Below are 19,028 nucleotides of genomic sequence, written 5' to 3' on the forward strand. Positions count from 1 at the left end.
CAATAAAAAATTTTAAATAATACAAAACAAGTAATAAATCTAATTAAAAGGTTCAAAAAAACTCTCTTCCAAACAACAATACAATTTCTAACCTATCAGAACCAAGGAAACCCTCTATCAGGCTGACACATCAGGGGAAAAGCCCTAAACACATCAGGAGAAAAGCCTTTTGCACCCAACAAATTGAATAAAGCAAGTGTCTTATCCAATTCATTGTTGCTGATAAATCCCCTCATTAAACCTACATACGTAGTTGTGTTCGGTGCAATAGAATAAGAACCCAACTCCATCCTATGCACAATTTGACACGCATCCAACAAATAGCCAGCTTTAACTAAGCTGCATACCATTGAGTTATAGAAAGCTATGTCAATCTTTTTCAATAAGCAACTTGTGAAACAATGTAGTGGCCTCGCCCACTATCAAGAAGACAAGAGTAATAGACATGATCAATTAAATAACCATACTTGATAGCTGCAACTAAATAGGCAAAAGCTAGTCCACTATCCTCCCTAATATCATAGGGACTAATTACAAAAAACTGATAAGGATCAGGTAAAATAAATGCTAAAAATTTTAAAAAATGTTTTAGTTTATAATTTATTATTTTTGAATTAAAAATGAATTTCTCGTGTTATAATTGTTCAACGTTTTCAATTTTTACAAGTGAAATTGGTTGAAGTTGTGAATGGTGCAATTTAATAGTTGTGGCCCGGGATGGGGCTCGCAGGGTTAGAGGAGTTGTGGCCTGAGACTCAAATTTAGAAGAATGATGGCGTGGAGGGGACTTGGGGCGTGAATTAGGGACGGGGTTGGGGTTGCCGTGCACCTTTAATTTGGTCCGACGCCGTATTGAGGCATCAATTAGTAAATGGTTTTTTATTTTTTATATGTGGAGTAATATTTAATACTTAGTCGAATCTGTTATGCTTTGCTAGAAAATTGGAGTATCCATTCTTTATATTAGTATAAGTGGAGTAATATTAAACAATTTTGGCCCTCGCTCGGCTCTTTATCAAAAATCCAAAATTAAACTACTTTATTGCTTTTTAGTAGGTTTTTACTAGTTTTAGCAATTAATCTCCTCCACGTGGATTCGGCACCTTGTATACTAAATTGCATGTCTATATACTTGCAGAGGTAGTATTTTTAGGGAGTTATTACTTGTTTCGTATACTTAAATTGCACCCTAAAAATCACAACAAGTACTCCCTCCGTCCTCTAAATATTGTCTCACTTTGATCCGGCACGTGTATTAAGAAATGTAATGAAAAGTGAGTTGAAAAAGTTAGTGGAATGTGGGTCCTACTTTTATATATTAAATTTATAATAAAATGTGAGTAGGAACGAGTTAGTGGAATATAGGGTCCACTACAAAAAATGATAAAAAGTGAAATGAGACAAATTTTATGGGACAAACAGAAATGAAAAAATTGGACAAACTTTCAGGAACGGAGGGAGTATAAAAATGTTTCAAAAAAAAAAAACAAATGCTGATTATACTATTTTTCAAATTTCAAATAAAAACATAACAATCATACTTTATCCATGTGTATGCTAAATGCACAATATATATACTTAGAAAAGTTATATTTTCAATAAATAATGGTAGTTCATAAATTATGATCACCAAAAACATAAAAATATACATATATACAAACTTAACTTAGAATAATGACAATGAACCATTAAATCATAGGTTTTCAAAAACTTCTTAATAAACAATATTAACAGTGGAATCACAATTATCAATATCTTCTTTACAAACAACTCTTAAAACTTTCACGACTTGTGACTCTTGATACAACAACATAGGGTTGTCTATGACTGATGACAAGTTTTAATTTTCAAAAATAATCTAACATGAGCAAGCGATTAGCCTTGACTTTTGTTAATGGGCATTGTGTTGGTTTTCGCAGCGGATCTATTTAGTTTGATTGAAAGATTTACATCTAAACATGTATTTTTCGTAAACAAGTAAACATGTTCATAAGAATATAATTACAGATCATACTGAATATATGTGCAATTAAATACAACGTACCGTAAGAATTCAAGAGTTGAATTCTATCATCTTCTTCAATAGATCTCAACCACGAATCTTCTAATTTGTTCCATTTAACTCGAATTTGACCTTGTGTGAGCAAAGTTCGTCAAATCCTCAAAAGCTGTAGAAGAATTGAAGACAAAAATCTATAGGATCTCCCATTGATTGCATAGAATGAGATCCCCACTGTGTACAAAAACACAACATTTGGTGTTGTGCATGAAACGCACATAATACTAAATGAAACGCAACCCATGTTTCTTTATGATAAAATATTAAACAAATAGGAATATAAATCATCTAAAGAAATGCACAAATTATATAGAGTACGTATATTTTCAAGAAAGGAAGCAGCGCAAGTTTTCTATGTGTCTTTATTTTTTTAATAAATTGATTTTTCATTCGATACTATTTTCATTTATAAATTTATACTACTACTACTTTAACATTTAGTTAGATTCAAAATTAAAACTTTAAAACCTACCAATTCTAATTATTACTCCATCCGTTTCATAAGAATATGCACTCTTTCCTTTTTAGTTCGTCCCACAAGAATATGCACTTTCTAATTTTGGAAACTCTTTCATCTGTAATGAGGTGAGACTCATTATCTATTTAAAATATTTAATTACTTTTTTTCTCTCTCTCTTTTACTTTACCAATTTTGCATTAAAACTCATGTCGAATCCAAAGTGCGTAATCTTTTGGGACGGAGGGAGTATATTATATGTATGTTTTATGTTTTTGTTTATATTCTAGTAGTATCTTTTTAAAAAAAAACATAATTTCATATGATAAGATATTAAAATAAAAATATTAAATAAAACATAACGCACTATTTTTTAAATTCAGTTAGATTCACAAAATACGTTTTAAATTTATGAATCTAACAAAATATGTTACGTATATTTATGAATATACTTTTTATGAATCTATATTTTGTTCGTTTGATTTATGAATATAACTAATTTATAAAGTATGACTATAAATTTTTAAATAAAATATTATCCAATGGTAAAAGTAAACTTATTAAACAAAATAAAGACACATAGAAAACTTGCGCTACTTCCTTTCTTGAAAATATACGTACTCCGTATAGTTTGTGCATATCTTTAGATGATTTATGCTCCTATTTGTTTAATATTTTATCATAAAGAAACATGGGTTGCGTTTCATTTAGTATTATGTGCGTTTCATGCACAGCACCGAATGCTATGCTTTTGTACTAGGAGATCTCATCCCGTGATTGCAGAGATAACGAAAAAATGAGTAAATAATTAATATGCCTCCTCATCTTATGGCTTTTATATTAAGTTAATTATTTTGGGCCAGATCAGCAAACTATGGAGTATAATATTGATTGTCCCTCCAAACCGAAATTATGAATATTCCGGGACTTCCTATTTAATTAAATCATTTCCCGTGTTAAACATATAAATATCCATTAATCAATATCAAGTCTGGCTTTTATTAATTAATTTCTTTTTCCGTCTAATTCAAAAACATTATTTATTATTCATGGAATAAATTTCAACTGACCAATTTTCTGAATAATAAAATATTTTTCTAAACACCTCTTGAGGATATTATCAGACTAGTTTCTCCCAGCACACGATTCATTGCAATAGCCCTAAACGATGAACCAACGCATTAATATGCAAGAAAATAAAATAACATGCTTCATGAATATATTAACAGTTTTTTTTCATGTTTCTCTGTTATACTGTAATATGCTTTGGGAAGACAATGTATTACACCCTATTAATGCTAGCTTGCCCTACTCATCTCTCGTTTATAATTATATTTCGAATATTAATTAAGTAGAATTTATATTAACAGATTTGTTCCTTATAATCTGCTTTAGGAAGAGTGGAAGACAAATGTATCATTCATGGTAATTTGCATAAACAATAAATTAAACAGTTCATAGCATATATTCATTTGAGATTTTTGTTTCCGGTGTTTCAGTATTAAACAAACATATGACATTTAATGGAATTCATTATAATAGTATTAAAAATATTTAAGGAATTAGGAAATAGAATTACAGATAAGATGCATTCGAAATAGAATTACTGCGTTGCAGCTTTTTTTGGATGTAAAAGCAGATTTCATTTTTGTAAATCAATTTAAATAAGGCGTTTTTATAGCTTCTATTCACAAAATACATGATGTGTTAAATAGGTTATGTTTTCTATGTGGTATAACAAAATTTTTAGTACTATGCTTGCAGTTAAGGAAATAATTATACTGCATGCTTATAAATTTTTTTTTAGTAGTATGCTTGCAGTTAAGGAAATAATTATACTGCATGCTCATAAAAGTAAAATCAAAGTTTTTGTGTATTTTATAGTAGTTCTTGCCAAAAGGGCCCTCAATGGCAATCTTGTTATTTTTAAGACAACTCTCACTTTATATAATGATAGATAGATAATTAGAAATTAAATTCAAAAATTTTAATTCAGTTTATTTTTGATAACCGAATAACTGACTGGTTATAACCGGTCTGTCATTTTGATAACCGACTTTGAAATCGGTTCGGTTTCGGTTTCGGTTTCATAAATGGACTGAAATTTTTGTCGATTAAAACCGACAGAATAACCAGCTTATTAATTCGTTGCTCCATCTTCGTCTCTGTCTAGCTGCCTCTCCTGCTCTGGAACAGAAGTTAAAAGACATTCACAAGAAGAATATTCTTAGCTCTAATGTTTTATCCAATAATTACCACAAATATAGAGAGACCATCAATTAAACATGCTGCACAAACTAGTCTTTCCAACAACTTGGCTCCTTTTTTCCTTCACAGAGAGCAACTGCTCCATCAGATTCGTTTCTCTCGAGTTACAACGCGTTATCTTGCAAACCGCAGAGTCCACTCTGCAGCCACTTCGTCATGCTTCACCCTATCAGCTAAGTATAGACGTGCGACACCCGGAACAAGTGGTTTATCTGCAACAACATAGCATAGCAGCAGTAAGATCATCAAGTCATGTATAATTTGCAGCTGGATGACCACTCACTACCGTTTTTGCTTATGAAGATTCATACGGCTACATGACATATCTACGAACTATACATAATCGCGAGCGTAGTTGCCCCAGTGAGAAACCACTAAGTTCCAACTGAGAAGAGAAATGCAGAAAGCTAACGCACATGGATCGGGGTTTGTGAATATTGATCTGAGCGCAACCAGCACTTTTGAGATCGTTAGAGCAGGGCTCCACCCGTCTTTCAAGATGTCCAAACTAACATCCCCTGTAGAACCGACATTGCAGTGGTAGATTCTGGTTTTGAAAACAACCTGCAGGCCTGAAGTCAGAAGTCAGGAATATAACAACTCGAAAAGAATCACTGCAGCAAGACCCAAGCTTCTAGTGTAGAAGCATTTAGATGATATTCATTTGCATCATATAATCCAGTGTCAACAACCTAAAGGCTTATAATACAAGCTTATCCATCATATAGTTGGACCATGCCAATCTTTATGTGAGAATCCAACAGAAACTAGTTAATAACGCAAAACGTGGGATAATTAGTAGAGGAAGAGCCTTCGAGCTATATGGCATTTGAACATAAGAAGAGATTGTGATAACAAAACAACCAACTGCAGCATGTTCGACTTTCAAGACAACTACTAAGTCCTCTCAGTCTGCTATACATAATTCATAGGTCTGCCCAAGACAAGAATCACAGTAAAAAAACCTCAAGATATGTCCACGAGATTCTCAAGTTCAACTACGCAGCGAGGGACGACTTAGAGTTCGACAATGCAGACACTAGTTAATACTGCAAAACATGTTACAAGCCGAAATCCACATATAATCAACAGAGATAGAGATTTCCAGATATATGGCATTCAAAGATGAGAAGAGGTCGTGATAACAAAAGAACCAATTGCAGCATGTTCAACTTTCAAGACAAACTATTACTCTCGTCAGTCTGCTCTATATTATAGGTCCTCTCACAACAAGCATCACCGTTATAAAAAAACTCAAGAAATGCCCTTCTTAAGATCCTCAAGTTTGACTACGCAACGAGGAATGACTTAGAGTTCGACAATGCAGAAACTAGTTAATGCTGCAAAACATGTTACATGCCCAAATCCACATATAATTAACAAATGCAGAGACTTCGAGCTATATGGCATTCAACTATAAGAAAAGATCATGATGGTGAAACAACCAACGGCAGCATGCTCAACTTTCAAGACAAACTACTACTCTCCTCAGTCTCTGTACATCATATAGGTCCACTCACCACAAGCATCACAGTTAAATAAAAACTCAAGATATCTCTCCTTCTTATCCTCGAATTCGATTATGCAGGAAAGGACTACTTAGAATTCAACCATTAGTCTTATTACTAGTAAAACAGCGAGCATAATGGAGTTTCATCTATCGAAGACTGGAGAAGCATTGCTTCACAATATTACCTTGGGAGGCTTAAATGGATAATCACTAGGGAAAGTTATATCAAGGAAATATATTCCCCCTTCGTAAGGTGTCCCTGCAAAATAAAAATAAAAATAAAAAATCACACAAAATTCAGTCAAATACTCCCAAACATGGCAATGAAGCTCCTTGATCATGTTAGGATCAAATCAATTTCACTACTAAACAGATTCAAAATTGAACTGAAACACATGACAATTATAGCCCTAGGCTAATAAAATAGGAGTAACTCCATATTCAACAAACTCAGCAATCTGAAGTGCGCCAAACAGAAACCTAATTACCGAAAAGAAGTGCATTCATAAAGAAAGTAAAGGTACAATTATCAATGCGGCGTGCACAATACCGGGAGGACCAAAGAGAGTGGCGACCCAATGGTAGAGATTGTCTCCCTTGGGGCCGGCGGAGCAGTCTGGCGGAGGATCGAAGCTCAATTCCGACATCTCCTTCTGAATTCTCTTACCGGAAGACGACACCGACGTCGTCGACGGCCACGACCGGCCTCCGCCTCCTCTACCGCCGCCGCCGCCGCCTCCCGCCGGCATCATCATCATGCCGCTGTTGTTCATCCCCAAATTAGGATGCAAGCTCAGCTAGCTGAAATCAGTTAAAGTGTCAGCCATTTTATTCGACTTTGCTTAATTGTATTTTATCCTTAATTATGGGTTGTATTTTTATTTCTAACTGAATTGATCTAATATGGCTCCTTAATTTCAAGGGATTTAATACATTCTAATTATAAATAATCATTTTGTTAATTGTTATTCAAATTTGTCCACTGTGGTAATTTAATTTTGCACCAAATGATATAAATGAAATTTATAATTTCATATATTTACTTGAAAATGCATTAACTTTATCATTATCTAAGAATAATCTTTTTCATTTTCCCTTGGGGGAATTTAACACAAATTTTTAAAAAATATGGATAGAAAAAGCAGTATTAATATAAGTCATGTTTTTATATAATTATTAGATTTATAATAATTATGAGTATAATGTTAATACTATATGTTTTATTTTACACTTATATATTTTAAGTATGATATTTGCATGATTGTTATTGATGTATTATATGAATCAGAATCAGAATCAGAATCAGAATCAGAATCGATTTGTTGATTGTGTCTATGACTTGAAGAGAATGTCTTTCATGTATGCATACACGATGAACTCTTACGATTTGCAAAAAGGGTTGAGAAATAAATGAGATGCGTTATCAGTGAAAGAGGGGGAGGAGGCAACGATGGAAAAGAAGAAAACAGTCGATGAGAAGAGATGAGACAATGGTGAGCATGGACACGAGGAGAGGGGGGGAGGGCGTGTGGAGATACGTGCGCCGTGACAGTGTGCAAATTCATATTTTTGTCATAACTTTAAATAAATACTCCATATTAGCAAATGAATATTTTGTTTTTATGTAGTTTGTAAAATATAATAGTAGTAGTAGTAAAATGTTAGTGTTAAATGGCTAAGAAGAAGAGATGTTTGGTGTAATGCTTGATAATTTCATTAATGATATGTGTGCCCTTTAAATAGGATGTACAAAGCATATACATGTTAAGAGAATAAATCATTCCTATACAGAATATATGGCAATCCCTTAATTTAGGGAATTACTAATTTACTCTCCTAATTGATCTTTTTCATTCTTTAACACTCCCCCTCAAATTGAGTAGTAGTGGGGTCACCGATACTCAATTTGTCGAGAACTTCTTTGAAACTTCTTGAAGTAACTGCTTTTGTCAATATATCCGCCAACTGATCTTCAGAGCGCACAAACGGAAACTCAACAATGCCAGCCTCGATCTTTTCCTTGATGAAGTGTCGATCTACCTCTACATGCTTAGTTCTATCGTGTTGAACTGGGTTTTCTGAGATACTTATTGCAGCTTTATTATCACAATATAGTTGACATCTTTCTGGGGGAAAATCGATCTCAGTCAACAGTTTTCTCAACCACAAAATCTGTTTCTGCACTCGACAATGCGACCACTTTCTGCTTCTTGGTTTTCCACGTCACCAGATTTCCCCCAACAAAAGTGAAGTATCAAGAAGTGGACCTTCTATCCCCCGGGTTGCCTGCCCAGTCAGCATCAATGTACCCATGGATTTCTAGATTTCCATTTTTCTTGAACACTACTCCATGTCCAACTGTTCCCTTCAGATACCGGACTATTAGCATCGCAACTTCCAAATGCTCAGCTTGAGGCTGGTGCATAAACTGACTTACAACTCCTACAGCATAAGCAATATCAGGTCTAGTGTTGGAGAGGTAGATGAGTTTCCCAACTAAGTGTTGATATCGCCCACGATTTGCCGATTCAGCTCCTTCCTATATCTGCAACCCATGATTCAGCATGATTGGTGTATCAGCTGGTTTACACTCAAGCATACCCGTTTCTGCTAGAATGTCCAGATGTACTTCTTTTGTCTCAAAAATATTCCTCGCGGTGATCGAAGAACTTCAATTCCTAGAAAATACTTGAGGTCACCCAAGTCCTTCATCTCGAATTCCTTGAAGAGGTTCTCCTTCAAGCTTTTGATCTCTTCCGCATCATCGTCTGTAATGATCATATCATCGACGCACACTATCAAACATGTAGTCTTTTCCCCAATTTTTTTCAAGAACAAAGTATGATCTTAGTTGCTTTGTTTATACCCATAGCTCTTCATTGCATCAGAAAATCTCCCAAACCAGACTCTTGGGGACTGCTTAAGTCCATACAGGGTCTTCTTTAGTCTACATCCATCGCATGTCTTGAAATCACTTGAGAAACCGGGCGGTGCTTCCATATATATCTCATTTTTTAACTCACCGTGAAGAAATGCATTCGTGACGTCAAACTGATATAACGGCCAGTCTCGGTTGGCTGCAATCGATAGAAGTACTCGAACGGTATCCATCTTGGCTACTGGTGAGAAGGTCTCTGAGTAGTCTACCCCATATGTCTGAGTATTTCCTTTTGCCACAAGTCGAACTTTATATCGCTCAATTGATCCGTCGGGTCTCCTTTTGATAGTGAAGACCCATCTGCACCCAACCGACTTTTTCCCTTCAGGCAGCACACATTTTTCCCATGTCTGGTTTCGAAGTAGAGCATCAATTTCCTTTTTCGTAGCTTCCCTCCAATGTTTGTGTTTCATGGCCACATCTGCCGAGTAAGGAATTTATTCCTCATCATAAAGTGCTTCCTCAAATGCCTGTGCCATTTCTGTCAGATGCCCTTTCACCAAATTTGCAACGGAATATCGGGCATTCCGGTTGATCCTCTCCGGAGTATATCTCTTAGGTGGAACTCATCTATTTAGCCTTGGAGTTAATATATACCCTTCAGTATCGGGATCAATCCCTTCGACTTCCACTGTAGGTGTATCATCTGATTGTTCATCACCTGTTTCCTGACTTTCACCTTCTGGATTAGATTCCACAATAACATTCACAGGGGAAGAAAGACTTACATCAGATATCAGAAGCGGAGAGGTAACCGGAGATATGTCACTGTTGACTCCGGTTTGCACTACATCAAAGATTTGCTCAGCGGAACTGCGTACTGCTTCCTCTGGTAGGTCCGCTTCAGGTGCACTTGGCATTGACACCCAACTTAGTGGGTCACTAACGTTACTCCTAATATCATTCCCCCTCTCCCCCTGACCGCTAAGGTGGGCATAAAAATATTCAGACTCAAGGAAATCACAATTCATTGTGGTGTACATGCGATTAGTTTTAGGATCAAAGCACCTATATCCCTTCTAGTTTACCCCATAGCCTACAAAGACACATTTAATAGCACAGGGGGACAATTTCGTTCTTTCATGTTTGGGTATATAAACAAAAACAGAACAGCCAAAGACACGAGGTTCTAGGGAAAGATGTTGTGGGATATTGGTATGTAAGGCTAGGGCATCGAGAGAGGTTTGAGACTTTAGTATGTGTGTGGGTAATCGGTTTAAGAGGTAAGCGGAAGTGGCAAGAGCTTCGGGCCAGAGCTTTTTTGGCACTTGTGACTCAATGAGAATGGCACGGGTCATTTCTAGGAGAATTCGATTTTTTCTTTCGGCTACTCCGTTCTGTTCAGGGGTATGGGCACAAGTTGTTTGGTGTATCATTCCTTTTTCTAGAGCAAACTGTTTCATTTTGAGGTTTACAAATTCTCTCCCGTTATCGGAACGAAGAATTCAATTAGGTTTCTGGAACTGGGTTTGGACAAGATTATAAAAATGGACAAAGTTTTCGAAGACTTCATATTTATGTTTCATAAAGTACACCCAAGTCATACGAGAGCAATCATCAACAAAAATAAGGAAATATTTAAAACCTTGCCCCTAGTAACTAGTGCGGGCACCCACACATCAGAATGTACTAAGGCAAATAAGGTTTCAGTACGAGAATTACTCAAAGGATAAGAGTTTCGATAGCTTTTAGCAAAACACAAGTCTCACAGTACATGCTAGATTTTGTAATAATATTAGGAAATAACATTTGTAAATAACCCGGGGATGGATATCCTAAACGTTGGTGCCAAAGCCAAGCTTCCCTACCAGCAGACCCGTGAGTTAGCATGGCATCCCCTTTTTGAGCTATCTCATCCACATAGTACAACCCGTCGCTTTCAGTGCCACGCCCAATAATCTCTTCAGTCCTGATATCCTGTAACAGACAAAAATTCGGCTGCATTAACAATATGCAGTTCAATTCTCGGGTCACATGACTAATTGACAGTAATCTATGAGAAAGTGATGGAACATGTAAATAATTTGATAATTCTAATGTAGGAGAAATTTTAACAATCCCTGCCCCCTTGACAACTGTAAATTCCCCACTAGCAGTTTGTATATGAGACAAGTGAGGTTTATGAGGTTTGGTTATATCTGACTCATCATATGTCATGGTATCAGTTGCCCCGCAATAAAAAAACTACATATTATTTTTCCCAAACCCTGTAGATACGACACAAGCTGCCCCGACATTTTCCTACCTCCCGCCGCCGTCTCTTCATTCATCTCCTCTGGTTTTGTTCTGACGGTGGCAACGACGAATTGCGCTGCTCCGGCCGCCTTTGGTGGTCCGCCGACCGGCTGCTCATTGCCGCGAGCGTATGCAGCCATTTCATGGTTGCCCTCGGTGGTGATGACGGTCGCTGCCCCTCCATCTGCTCCGACGGCTGCTGCGACATGGCCTTGCTCCATGGCGGACGATTGGACGCCAGTCTGTGCTTGGACTCCCACCAGTCCGGATACCCAACAACTTGAAACATTGATCCTTGGTGTGTTTTCGTTTACCGCAGTGTGAGCACAACAATTTGGACGTGTCTTCCTCCGTTCACCGATCGTCGGTGTGCCGTTGATTCCACCCTCCATTGCCTCCGCGTGAAGCATTAGAGGGGTTCGGTCGCCCCCTATCCCTTGATGTGAACAAACCTGCTCCGATTCCATCCTCTGGGGATTTACCGTCTGAGGTCCGGAGGATTCATGCTCGAACATCCTCCCGCTTCACTATGTTGTATGCCTGTTCTGTTGAGGGAAGTGGCTCTATCTTCAAAACTTCTCTCTTTACATGTTCATTCTTATCGTCTAGTGCAGTGAGCAATTGATAGAGCCTATCTTGTTCCGCTTTCTCATTTTGAATCCGGATATCCTCAGGGTCCTTCATTCGGTTTGGCCTTTTCTAATCAATTGCTATCCAAATCTCGTCAAGATCTGTCCACAATTCTTCTAGTGTGTTGTTCCTTTGTTTCAAAGTACTCTCCCTTCGGTGAAGATCGTATGTTTGCAACGTATCACCGCCGCTTGCATAAGTTACAGCTAGGCTGTCCCATATGTGTTTTGCGGTTGGTTGTAGGGCAACTCGATTGATTTTGTCTCGATGTTTTGGACTAGCCACGTGAATACACAGTGATCGACCGTCTGCCACAGTGATCGGCCGTCTGCCACTGTGTAAACGTTGGGTCGGTCCTCGGCGGTGGGGTTAGGACTCCAGTGATGTGTGATACCATCCCCCGCCTACTAATTGCGTTATGCTTAAGAATGGACTACAACGGATAATTCTCTCCGTTGAGCTTGAACCCTACTGTCAAGGGCTGAGAATCTGTTTTGTATGTGGTTTTTTCTGGTTTGGTTTCGGTTTGGATTTCTGGTGGTTGATTCATAAGACTTTTTTCGCATAAAGTTTCAGAAGAGGCGTGCAAACTCATCCGCTTCGGATGTGTTTGTGCCGCTGGTGGTTTCTCTTTCGTTATCTGACATAGCTCTTTTTCAGGTTTTGGCCAAGGGGTTCGGGAAAGGGTTTTACGAGCGATGATGATTCCGAATCTGAGCTCTCAGAATCGTCTACTCTGATGCCATGTTAAATGGCTAAGAAGAAGATATATTTGGTGTAATGCTTGATAATTTCATTATTGATATAAGTGCTCTTTAAATAGGGTGTACAAAGCATACATGATAAAAGAATAAATCATTCCTATACAGAATATATGGCAATTATGGAATTACTAATTTACTCTCCTAATTGATTTTTTTCCTTCCTTCTTTTAACAGTTAGTACTATTTTTTATGTAAAAAAAAAAGAAATGAAGTGAAGGGAAATCGTATAGAGCCCCTAAAAATAATGGTGGTATCGCGTATTCAGCAACGCAAACTTCGAAGACTATAAATACGTTTGCAGAAATTTAGAGAGAATATCTATAGACCTTTTTAGAGAGAAAAAGCGGAAATTCAACAAGCATCGCACAAGATATTTTACGCACCAGCAGCGCCTCCGATCGCACATCCTCTGCCCCAAATTAGGGTTTCTTTATCATCTACCTTTAATTATATCGTATGTCAGCTAGCTCTACGTTTATCTAACTCTCCGTATGCACCATAACCGCGTTGCTGTTGAAGTAATTATGTTAAAATTAGAGGAAATAATGCTGTTTTGGAATTATGTATATGCGTAGCTGTTTCTACGTTTCTGCTGATATTTTTGCTCTAATTCGTCGGTGTTTGTGGATTTTGGTCTATGCGTGTGCTTAAGGATGAAGTTTGCTTGAGAATTGGGGAAGTTTGCATGTGATTTTTTTAGGAAATAATGTTGTTTTGGAATTATGTTCATGTGTAGCTGTTTCTGCATATCTGCTTATATTTTTGATTGCTTTCGTTGTTTTTGTGGATTTTGGTCCATGCTTGTGCTTACAGATGAATTTTGATTCAGAATTGGGGCTGTTTGCTTGTTTTACTGTATCTTCATGAGATTGGTAATAGATCTGGTGTACTTTGAGCGGGGGGAAGGATTTTGCTTTGAAGTTGTGATAGATGTTTTTGTTGTTAGGGGTATAATATCAGGGTTTGATGATGATGATTTTCCTTTATTGGAATTTGTTTTGTTGCAAGTGCAGCGTTGAAAAATATCTCTGCCTGGAAAACTGTTGTGGCGTTGGAGGTATTTTTTGACAGGGGTGAGGAATTGTGTGATTTTGCGTGCTTTTGAGTATGCCTGCTACATGGTCTGAATCTGCCGAGAAGGCTCCCACCGGTGGTGGTGTAGGGGTTACTTTTCATGCTTCTAGAAGTACTTATGTTCCTCCGCATCTTAGAAATAGGCCTCCTTCAGCCTCAACAGATCCTGCTCCCTCAGCTGCAGTTTCCTATGCTGGGACTTTGGCGGGAAATGAATCCCAGGGACAAGGTGGTGCAGCTGTAGGTGGATTTCAGTCGTATGGTCCTAGAAATGATAGAGGTGGAGGTGGTGGTCTCAGTCGCAGTGGTGGGGGTGGAGGTGGTAGTGCTTGGAACAATAGAAATGGTGGTTGGGATCGTGGGAGGGAAAGAGAGGCTAATCCTTTTCAAGATGATGGAGTTCCAGAACCAGAATTTGCAGTACAGGAAAATTCAGGGATCAATTTTGATGCTTATGAGGATATTCCGGTGGAGACTAGTGGGAAAGATGTCCCACCTCCTGTGAATACATTTGCCGAGATTGATTTGGGTGATACTTTAAATATGAATATTAAGAGGTGCAAGTATGTGAAACCTACACCTGTGCAGCGGCACGCCATACCAATATCACTCACTGGACGGGATTTGATGGCTTGCGCTCAAACTGGTTCAGGAAAGACTGCAGCATTCTGTTTCCCAATAATTAGTGGAATCATGAAAAGTGGCCAATCTGCTCAAAGACAGCCACGTATGCCGCGTATGGCGTTTCCGCTTGCTCTCATTCTTTCTCCAACAAGGGAGCTTTCCATGCAGGTTTTTTTAATAGAATTTGGATATTCTTTGTTTCTTGCATTGGAACATATCTGATAGTGGATTTTCCTGTGCAGATTCATGAAGAAGCTAAGAAATTTTCATATCAAACTGGCGTTAAGGCTGTTGTTGCCTATGGTGGTGCACCTATCAATCAACAGGTACCATATTTTTTTTACCATGTCCTTGTCATTGGTTGCATCGCCCTTCTATAGATTAGTCTGATCATGAAGCCTTGTTGACGACAGCTTCGAGAACTTGAAAGAGGTGTGGACATACTTGTTGCAACACCTGGACGTTTAGTTGATTTGTTGGAAAGGGCTAGAGTTTCGTTACAAAACATTAGGTACTTAGCCCTTGACGAAGCAGATAGAATGTTGGACATGGGTTTTGAACCTCAAATAAGGAGAATTGTGCAACAAATGGACATGCCTCCACCTGGTGTAAGACAGACATTGCTATTTAGCGCCACATTTCCTAAGGAGATCCAGGTCTGTTTTCTTTACCCATGGCACTGTGTCACCATACTCCAAAAGGTGGACTTAAGTTGAGTTTTTTAGCCCTCAAAGGTTGAAGTATTGAAGATATCTTTTCCAACAATTGACATGGACATAATAATATATTTTTCGACTTTGTTGAAGTTACAAGCTGTCACCTATTATTAGATATATATGTGATATAATGGAAATGTCTCTTAACATGCAGAGACTAGCTGCAGATTTTCTTTCAAATTACATATTTCTGGCTGTTGGAAGAGTTGGTTCTAGCACTGAATTGATCCTCCAAAGAATTGAATATGTGCTTGAGACTGACAAAAGAAGTCACCTGATGGACCTTCTCCATGCACAAAGAGCAAATGGCGTTCAGGCCAAGGTAATAATTTTTGCCTGTGTTGTGCTTTAATTCACTCCCCCCTCCCCACACACTTACCAAGCTTCCACACCTGGTTATAATTCACTTGTGCATTATACCTTTTTTTGGGGTGGAGGGTGGGATGGTGACGTATAAATAGTGCTGGTGAATTTAGCAGTAAAAGAGGAAGAATATGGAAAACTCTTTGTGTTGAAGATCTCTGAGTTTTTGGCATGGTTCCACATTGTGTGAAGCATCTTTAAATAATAAATAATCCTATATATTTTAAAAGCAAAAAATGTGGCTGTTTTTTTATCAGAACAAGAGATTCTTTTAGTGCCGTCTGCAAATTTGTTTATTGTCCGTATCCCTCACCTGGACCAACTTCCATGCTACTTGTATTCCTTATAGTTTACTAATCCAGGTATTTGCTTTGTGGTGTGTAGCAAGCACTGACATTGGTTTTTGTTGAGACAAAGAAGGGAGCTGATTCGCTTGAACACTGGCTTTGCATTAATGGCTTTCCTGCCACTTCCATTCATGGTGACCGAACACAACAGGTCTTATAATTTGTCTATTTTTTTCTATGGCTCTATCTTATCTGTCATCTTATGACAAAATCGGAAACAGCACGCCTCTATTAAAAGTTTGATTTCTCCCCGGTTTCCAAGAATTTGTAGATATTCTTGTATTTATGTTTCACTTGGGTTAAATTTTTCAACTTATTTCTCTGTTCTTCATTTTTCTTCCAAGTTTAACGTGTTCCATGTGCCAATGAATATGCTGATTTGAGTTTGTACATAATATCCTTAAAAATGGAGATTCTGTGCTCTCTGATGCTAGTTTTATGATATTAACGCAAGCATTTTGTCTCTGGCTGCAGGAGCGAGAATATGCTTTAAGATCATTCAAAAGTGGCAAAACTCCAATTCTGGTTGCAACTGATGTGGCAGCACGTGGCCTTGACATCCCTCATGTTGCACATGTCGTCAACTTCGATCTTCCTAATGACATTGATGACTATGTCCACCGTATTGGACGCACCGGGCGTGCTGGTAAAACAGGACTGGCCACTGCTTTTTTCAACGATGGCAATGCCTCATTGGCAAAACCATTGGCTGATTTGATGCAAGAAGCAAATCAAGAGGTTCCTGCTTGGCTGGCACGCTTTGCTGCTCGGTCTAGCTTTGGAGGTGGTAGGAACCGCCGAGGGCAAGGTGGCGGAGGAAGATTTGGCGGGCGTGATTTCCGCAAAGATTCCTCCTACAATAGAGGTGGGATGGACATGTATGGTGGCGGCAGCAACATGAACAATGGTTACAACCATTCTGGCGGATATGGTGGAGGCTTTGGCTCTGCTGTGACAAGCGCCTGGGACTAAACAACATTTGACGCTCTCAACCTGGTATTTCCAACAAACACACTCGTGACTATACCTGCGAATCATATCACTTTACTCGTATTCTGAAGCTTATTCTTTTCTACAGGAGCCCTTACTCTCCATCATTGGCTGTGAAGGGTAGCTGTGGTGTGGCCATATACAATCTGGGATTATTCTCTACTGCTGGTACTTTCGTTTACCCTTCTAATACTCGTACCAACAGTTCGTACAGTAGCTAGACGGGGTATTTTGAAGTCGGATTGATGGTTTCCGGCATTCTTTTTCAGGCTCTTTAGGTTGTATATTCATTTCTGCAGATACCTTTCAGTCTTAAGACCTTTGATGCTGCTGTATTATTCTAGGATTAGTATCTAGGTTTCTTGAGCAACCTACCAACTGATCTTTATTTACTATATCACTTTGTAGACTTGGCTTATTGTAAATATGCCTTTGACTGCCTTTCACCTTGTTTTCTTCTTCTTCTTCTTCTTCTTCTTCTTCTTCCCATGGTGTTTTGACACTTATTCATGTGTGTTATGTGTGTGAGAGAGGAAGGATTGAGTTCTTGACTCTCTTATCTTACCCAGTTTTCTCCTTGTTTTCTTCTTTCTTGTCATGGAGTTTTGATACTGATTCATGTTTATTGTGTCTTGTGTGTGTGTGTGTGAGAGAGAGAGAGAGAGAGAGAGAGAGAGAGAGAGAGAGAGAGAGAGAGAGAGAGAGAGAGAGAGAGAGAGAGAGAGATTGAGTTATTATTCTCCCCCTCTAAATTGGTCACTATATTTTATGCTATAATGGAGTTTTCACCTATTTTTCTTCATTCTTGTCAATTGTGATGGAGTTTGATACTGATTCATGTGTGTATTGTGTGTGTGAGTGCGGTATTGACAAAGGCACACTATGAATGATAGTAATTTGAAAATTATGGCTTCCATTATTTAATCTCAAATAGAAAAACAACATAGATCATCTCTACACTAGCCTCAACCTTGAGTCACATTATTATTATTCTCAAACTAAATAAATACTAGAAAAGTATGCAAATGATAAATTAGAAGAAAACAATTTCAACGAAAATATGAACTGTAGCCATAGCAATGAGTAGTCCAGTCCAGCGAACCATATCTTCTTCTTCTTCTTCTCTCCTATTTGGACCGGTAGTTGATGTTGATGCAGACGACCCACGCGACAAGCTTGCTATATCTCGAAAAATAATGAAATAAATTAAAACTTAAATAGCTTGCTATATCTCGAAAAATGAAATAAATTAAAACTTAAATAGTTAGTTGAGATATGAGAGAAATAAGAAATTGTTACAAATGTTTGAATTGAATTTTTAAGATTAATTAGTGATATTGTGGTGGTGGCAGTGTTTGCAAAATCATCAAAGTCAGACACCTTAGCATAGCATGCGGTGAGTTTGGTGGTAGATGAAGAAGAGGTGCACAGCACAGCACTCAATCGAACTGAACTAGTACATGTTAGTTAACGGTGTCCCACGTGATGAAGCACTACTATGCATGCATGCACGTGGTGAGCAGCCGTTTTGATAGAATTAAACCACTTTCTATACATAATAGATGCTAAACTGCATATATCGGGCGGGTGTCACACAATATAGTACTGTACTAGTAATTACTACTACTATTCACACACACATGATTCTAGAAAGTGGCAGTCTCGTTGGTCTTGCATTTGACAGGGCACGAGTGGCATTGATCTTCAAGCAGATGCACTCGCGACTCTCTCTCTCTCTCTCAACACTTGCTTCAAGCCGGTGCAACAATCGGCACGTTGCTTGAATTTTCATAAAATAAAATTTCTTTTACGTTAAAGTTATTTTAGTAAAATGGGCCCCACATATCATCAAATTATGTCTCTTCATATGAATAAAAGAGAAAAATACATTTAAGTGGGAATAAAGGTTAGGCACAGGTGAAAATGACAGAAATTCTTTAATATTCTCTCTCTCTCTTTTTTTTTTCTTGGATAATATTCCCCACTGCCTTTAGCATATTCAAAAGAGCCTTTATGCAATAATATTGTCCCCAATTCCCACTATGGCATATTT

General features: G+C 37.8%; 2 protein-coding genes across 2 annotated transcripts; one reads left to right on the forward strand and one right to left on the reverse strand.

Annotated features, from left to right (window-relative positions):
* Positions 1 to 4,653: 4,653 nt before the first annotated feature.
* Positions 4,654 to 7,153, reverse strand: LOC121749800 (constitutive photomorphogenesis protein 10-like). The gene is made up of 4 exons (XM_042144436.1): positions 6,845 to 7,153; positions 6,480 to 6,553; positions 5,201 to 5,348; positions 4,654 to 4,996 (listed from the first exon to the last, which is right to left on the reverse strand). Exons 1-4 carry the CDS (start codon positions 7,065 to 7,067, stop codon positions 4,899 to 4,901), a joined length of 543 nt encoding a protein of 180 aa, XP_042000370.1. The 5' UTR covers positions 7,068 to 7,153; the 3' UTR covers positions 4,654 to 4,898.
* Positions 7,154 to 13,138: 5,985 nt separating this feature from the next.
* On the forward strand, positions 13,139 to 17,421 carry LOC121748324 (DEAD-box ATP-dependent RNA helicase 37-like). The gene is made up of 8 exons (XM_042142610.1): positions 13,139 to 13,315; positions 13,875 to 14,727; positions 14,802 to 14,885; positions 14,973 to 15,215; positions 15,430 to 15,597; positions 16,023 to 16,136; positions 16,460 to 16,981; positions 17,064 to 17,421. Exons 2-7 carry the CDS (start codon positions 13,969 to 13,971, stop codon positions 16,955 to 16,957), a joined length of 1,866 nt encoding a protein of 621 aa, XP_041998544.1. The 5' UTR covers positions 13,139 to 13,315; positions 13,875 to 13,968; the 3' UTR covers positions 16,958 to 16,981; positions 17,064 to 17,421.
* The last annotated feature ends 1,607 nt before the right edge of the window (positions 17,422 to 19,028 follow it).

This window comes from Salvia splendens, chromosome 9 (assembly GCF_004379255.2).
Source record: "Salvia splendens isolate huo1 chromosome 9, SspV2, whole genome shotgun sequence".
Classification (NCBI taxonomy): domain Eukaryota; kingdom Viridiplantae; phylum Streptophyta; class Magnoliopsida; order Lamiales; family Lamiaceae; genus Salvia; species Salvia splendens.

What these genes read in the sequence shown, in the direction of transcription:
- LOC121749800 (XM_042144436.1), bottom strand. Translation starts at nt 7,067, where the DNA reads ATGAACAACAGCGGCATGATGATGATGCCGGCGGGAGGCGGCGGCGGC. An exon ending in CACTCTCTTTGGTCCTCCCG is followed by an intron (nt 6,554 to 6,844) that starts GTATTGTGCACG and finishes TTTATTTTGCAG; the next exon opens with GGACACCTTACGAAGGGGGA. An exon ending in ATTCACAAACCCCGATCCAT is followed by an intron (nt 4,997 to 5,200) that starts GTGCGTTAGCTT and finishes ATGTTGTTGCAG; the next exon opens with ATAAACCACTTGTTCCGGGT.
- LOC121748324 (XM_042142610.1), top strand. Translation starts at nt 13,969, where the DNA reads ATGCCTGCTACATGGTCTGAATCTGCCGAGAAGGCTCCCACCGGTGGT. An exon ending in CAAGGGAGCTTTCCATGCAG is followed by an intron (nt 14,728 to 14,801) that starts GTTTTTTTAATA and finishes TTTCCTGTGCAG; the next exon opens with ATTCATGAAGAAGCTAAGAA. An exon ending in CATTTCCTAAGGAGATCCAG is followed by an intron (nt 15,216 to 15,429) that starts GTCTGTTTTCTT and finishes CTTAACATGCAG; the next exon opens with AGACTAGCTGCAGATTTTCT.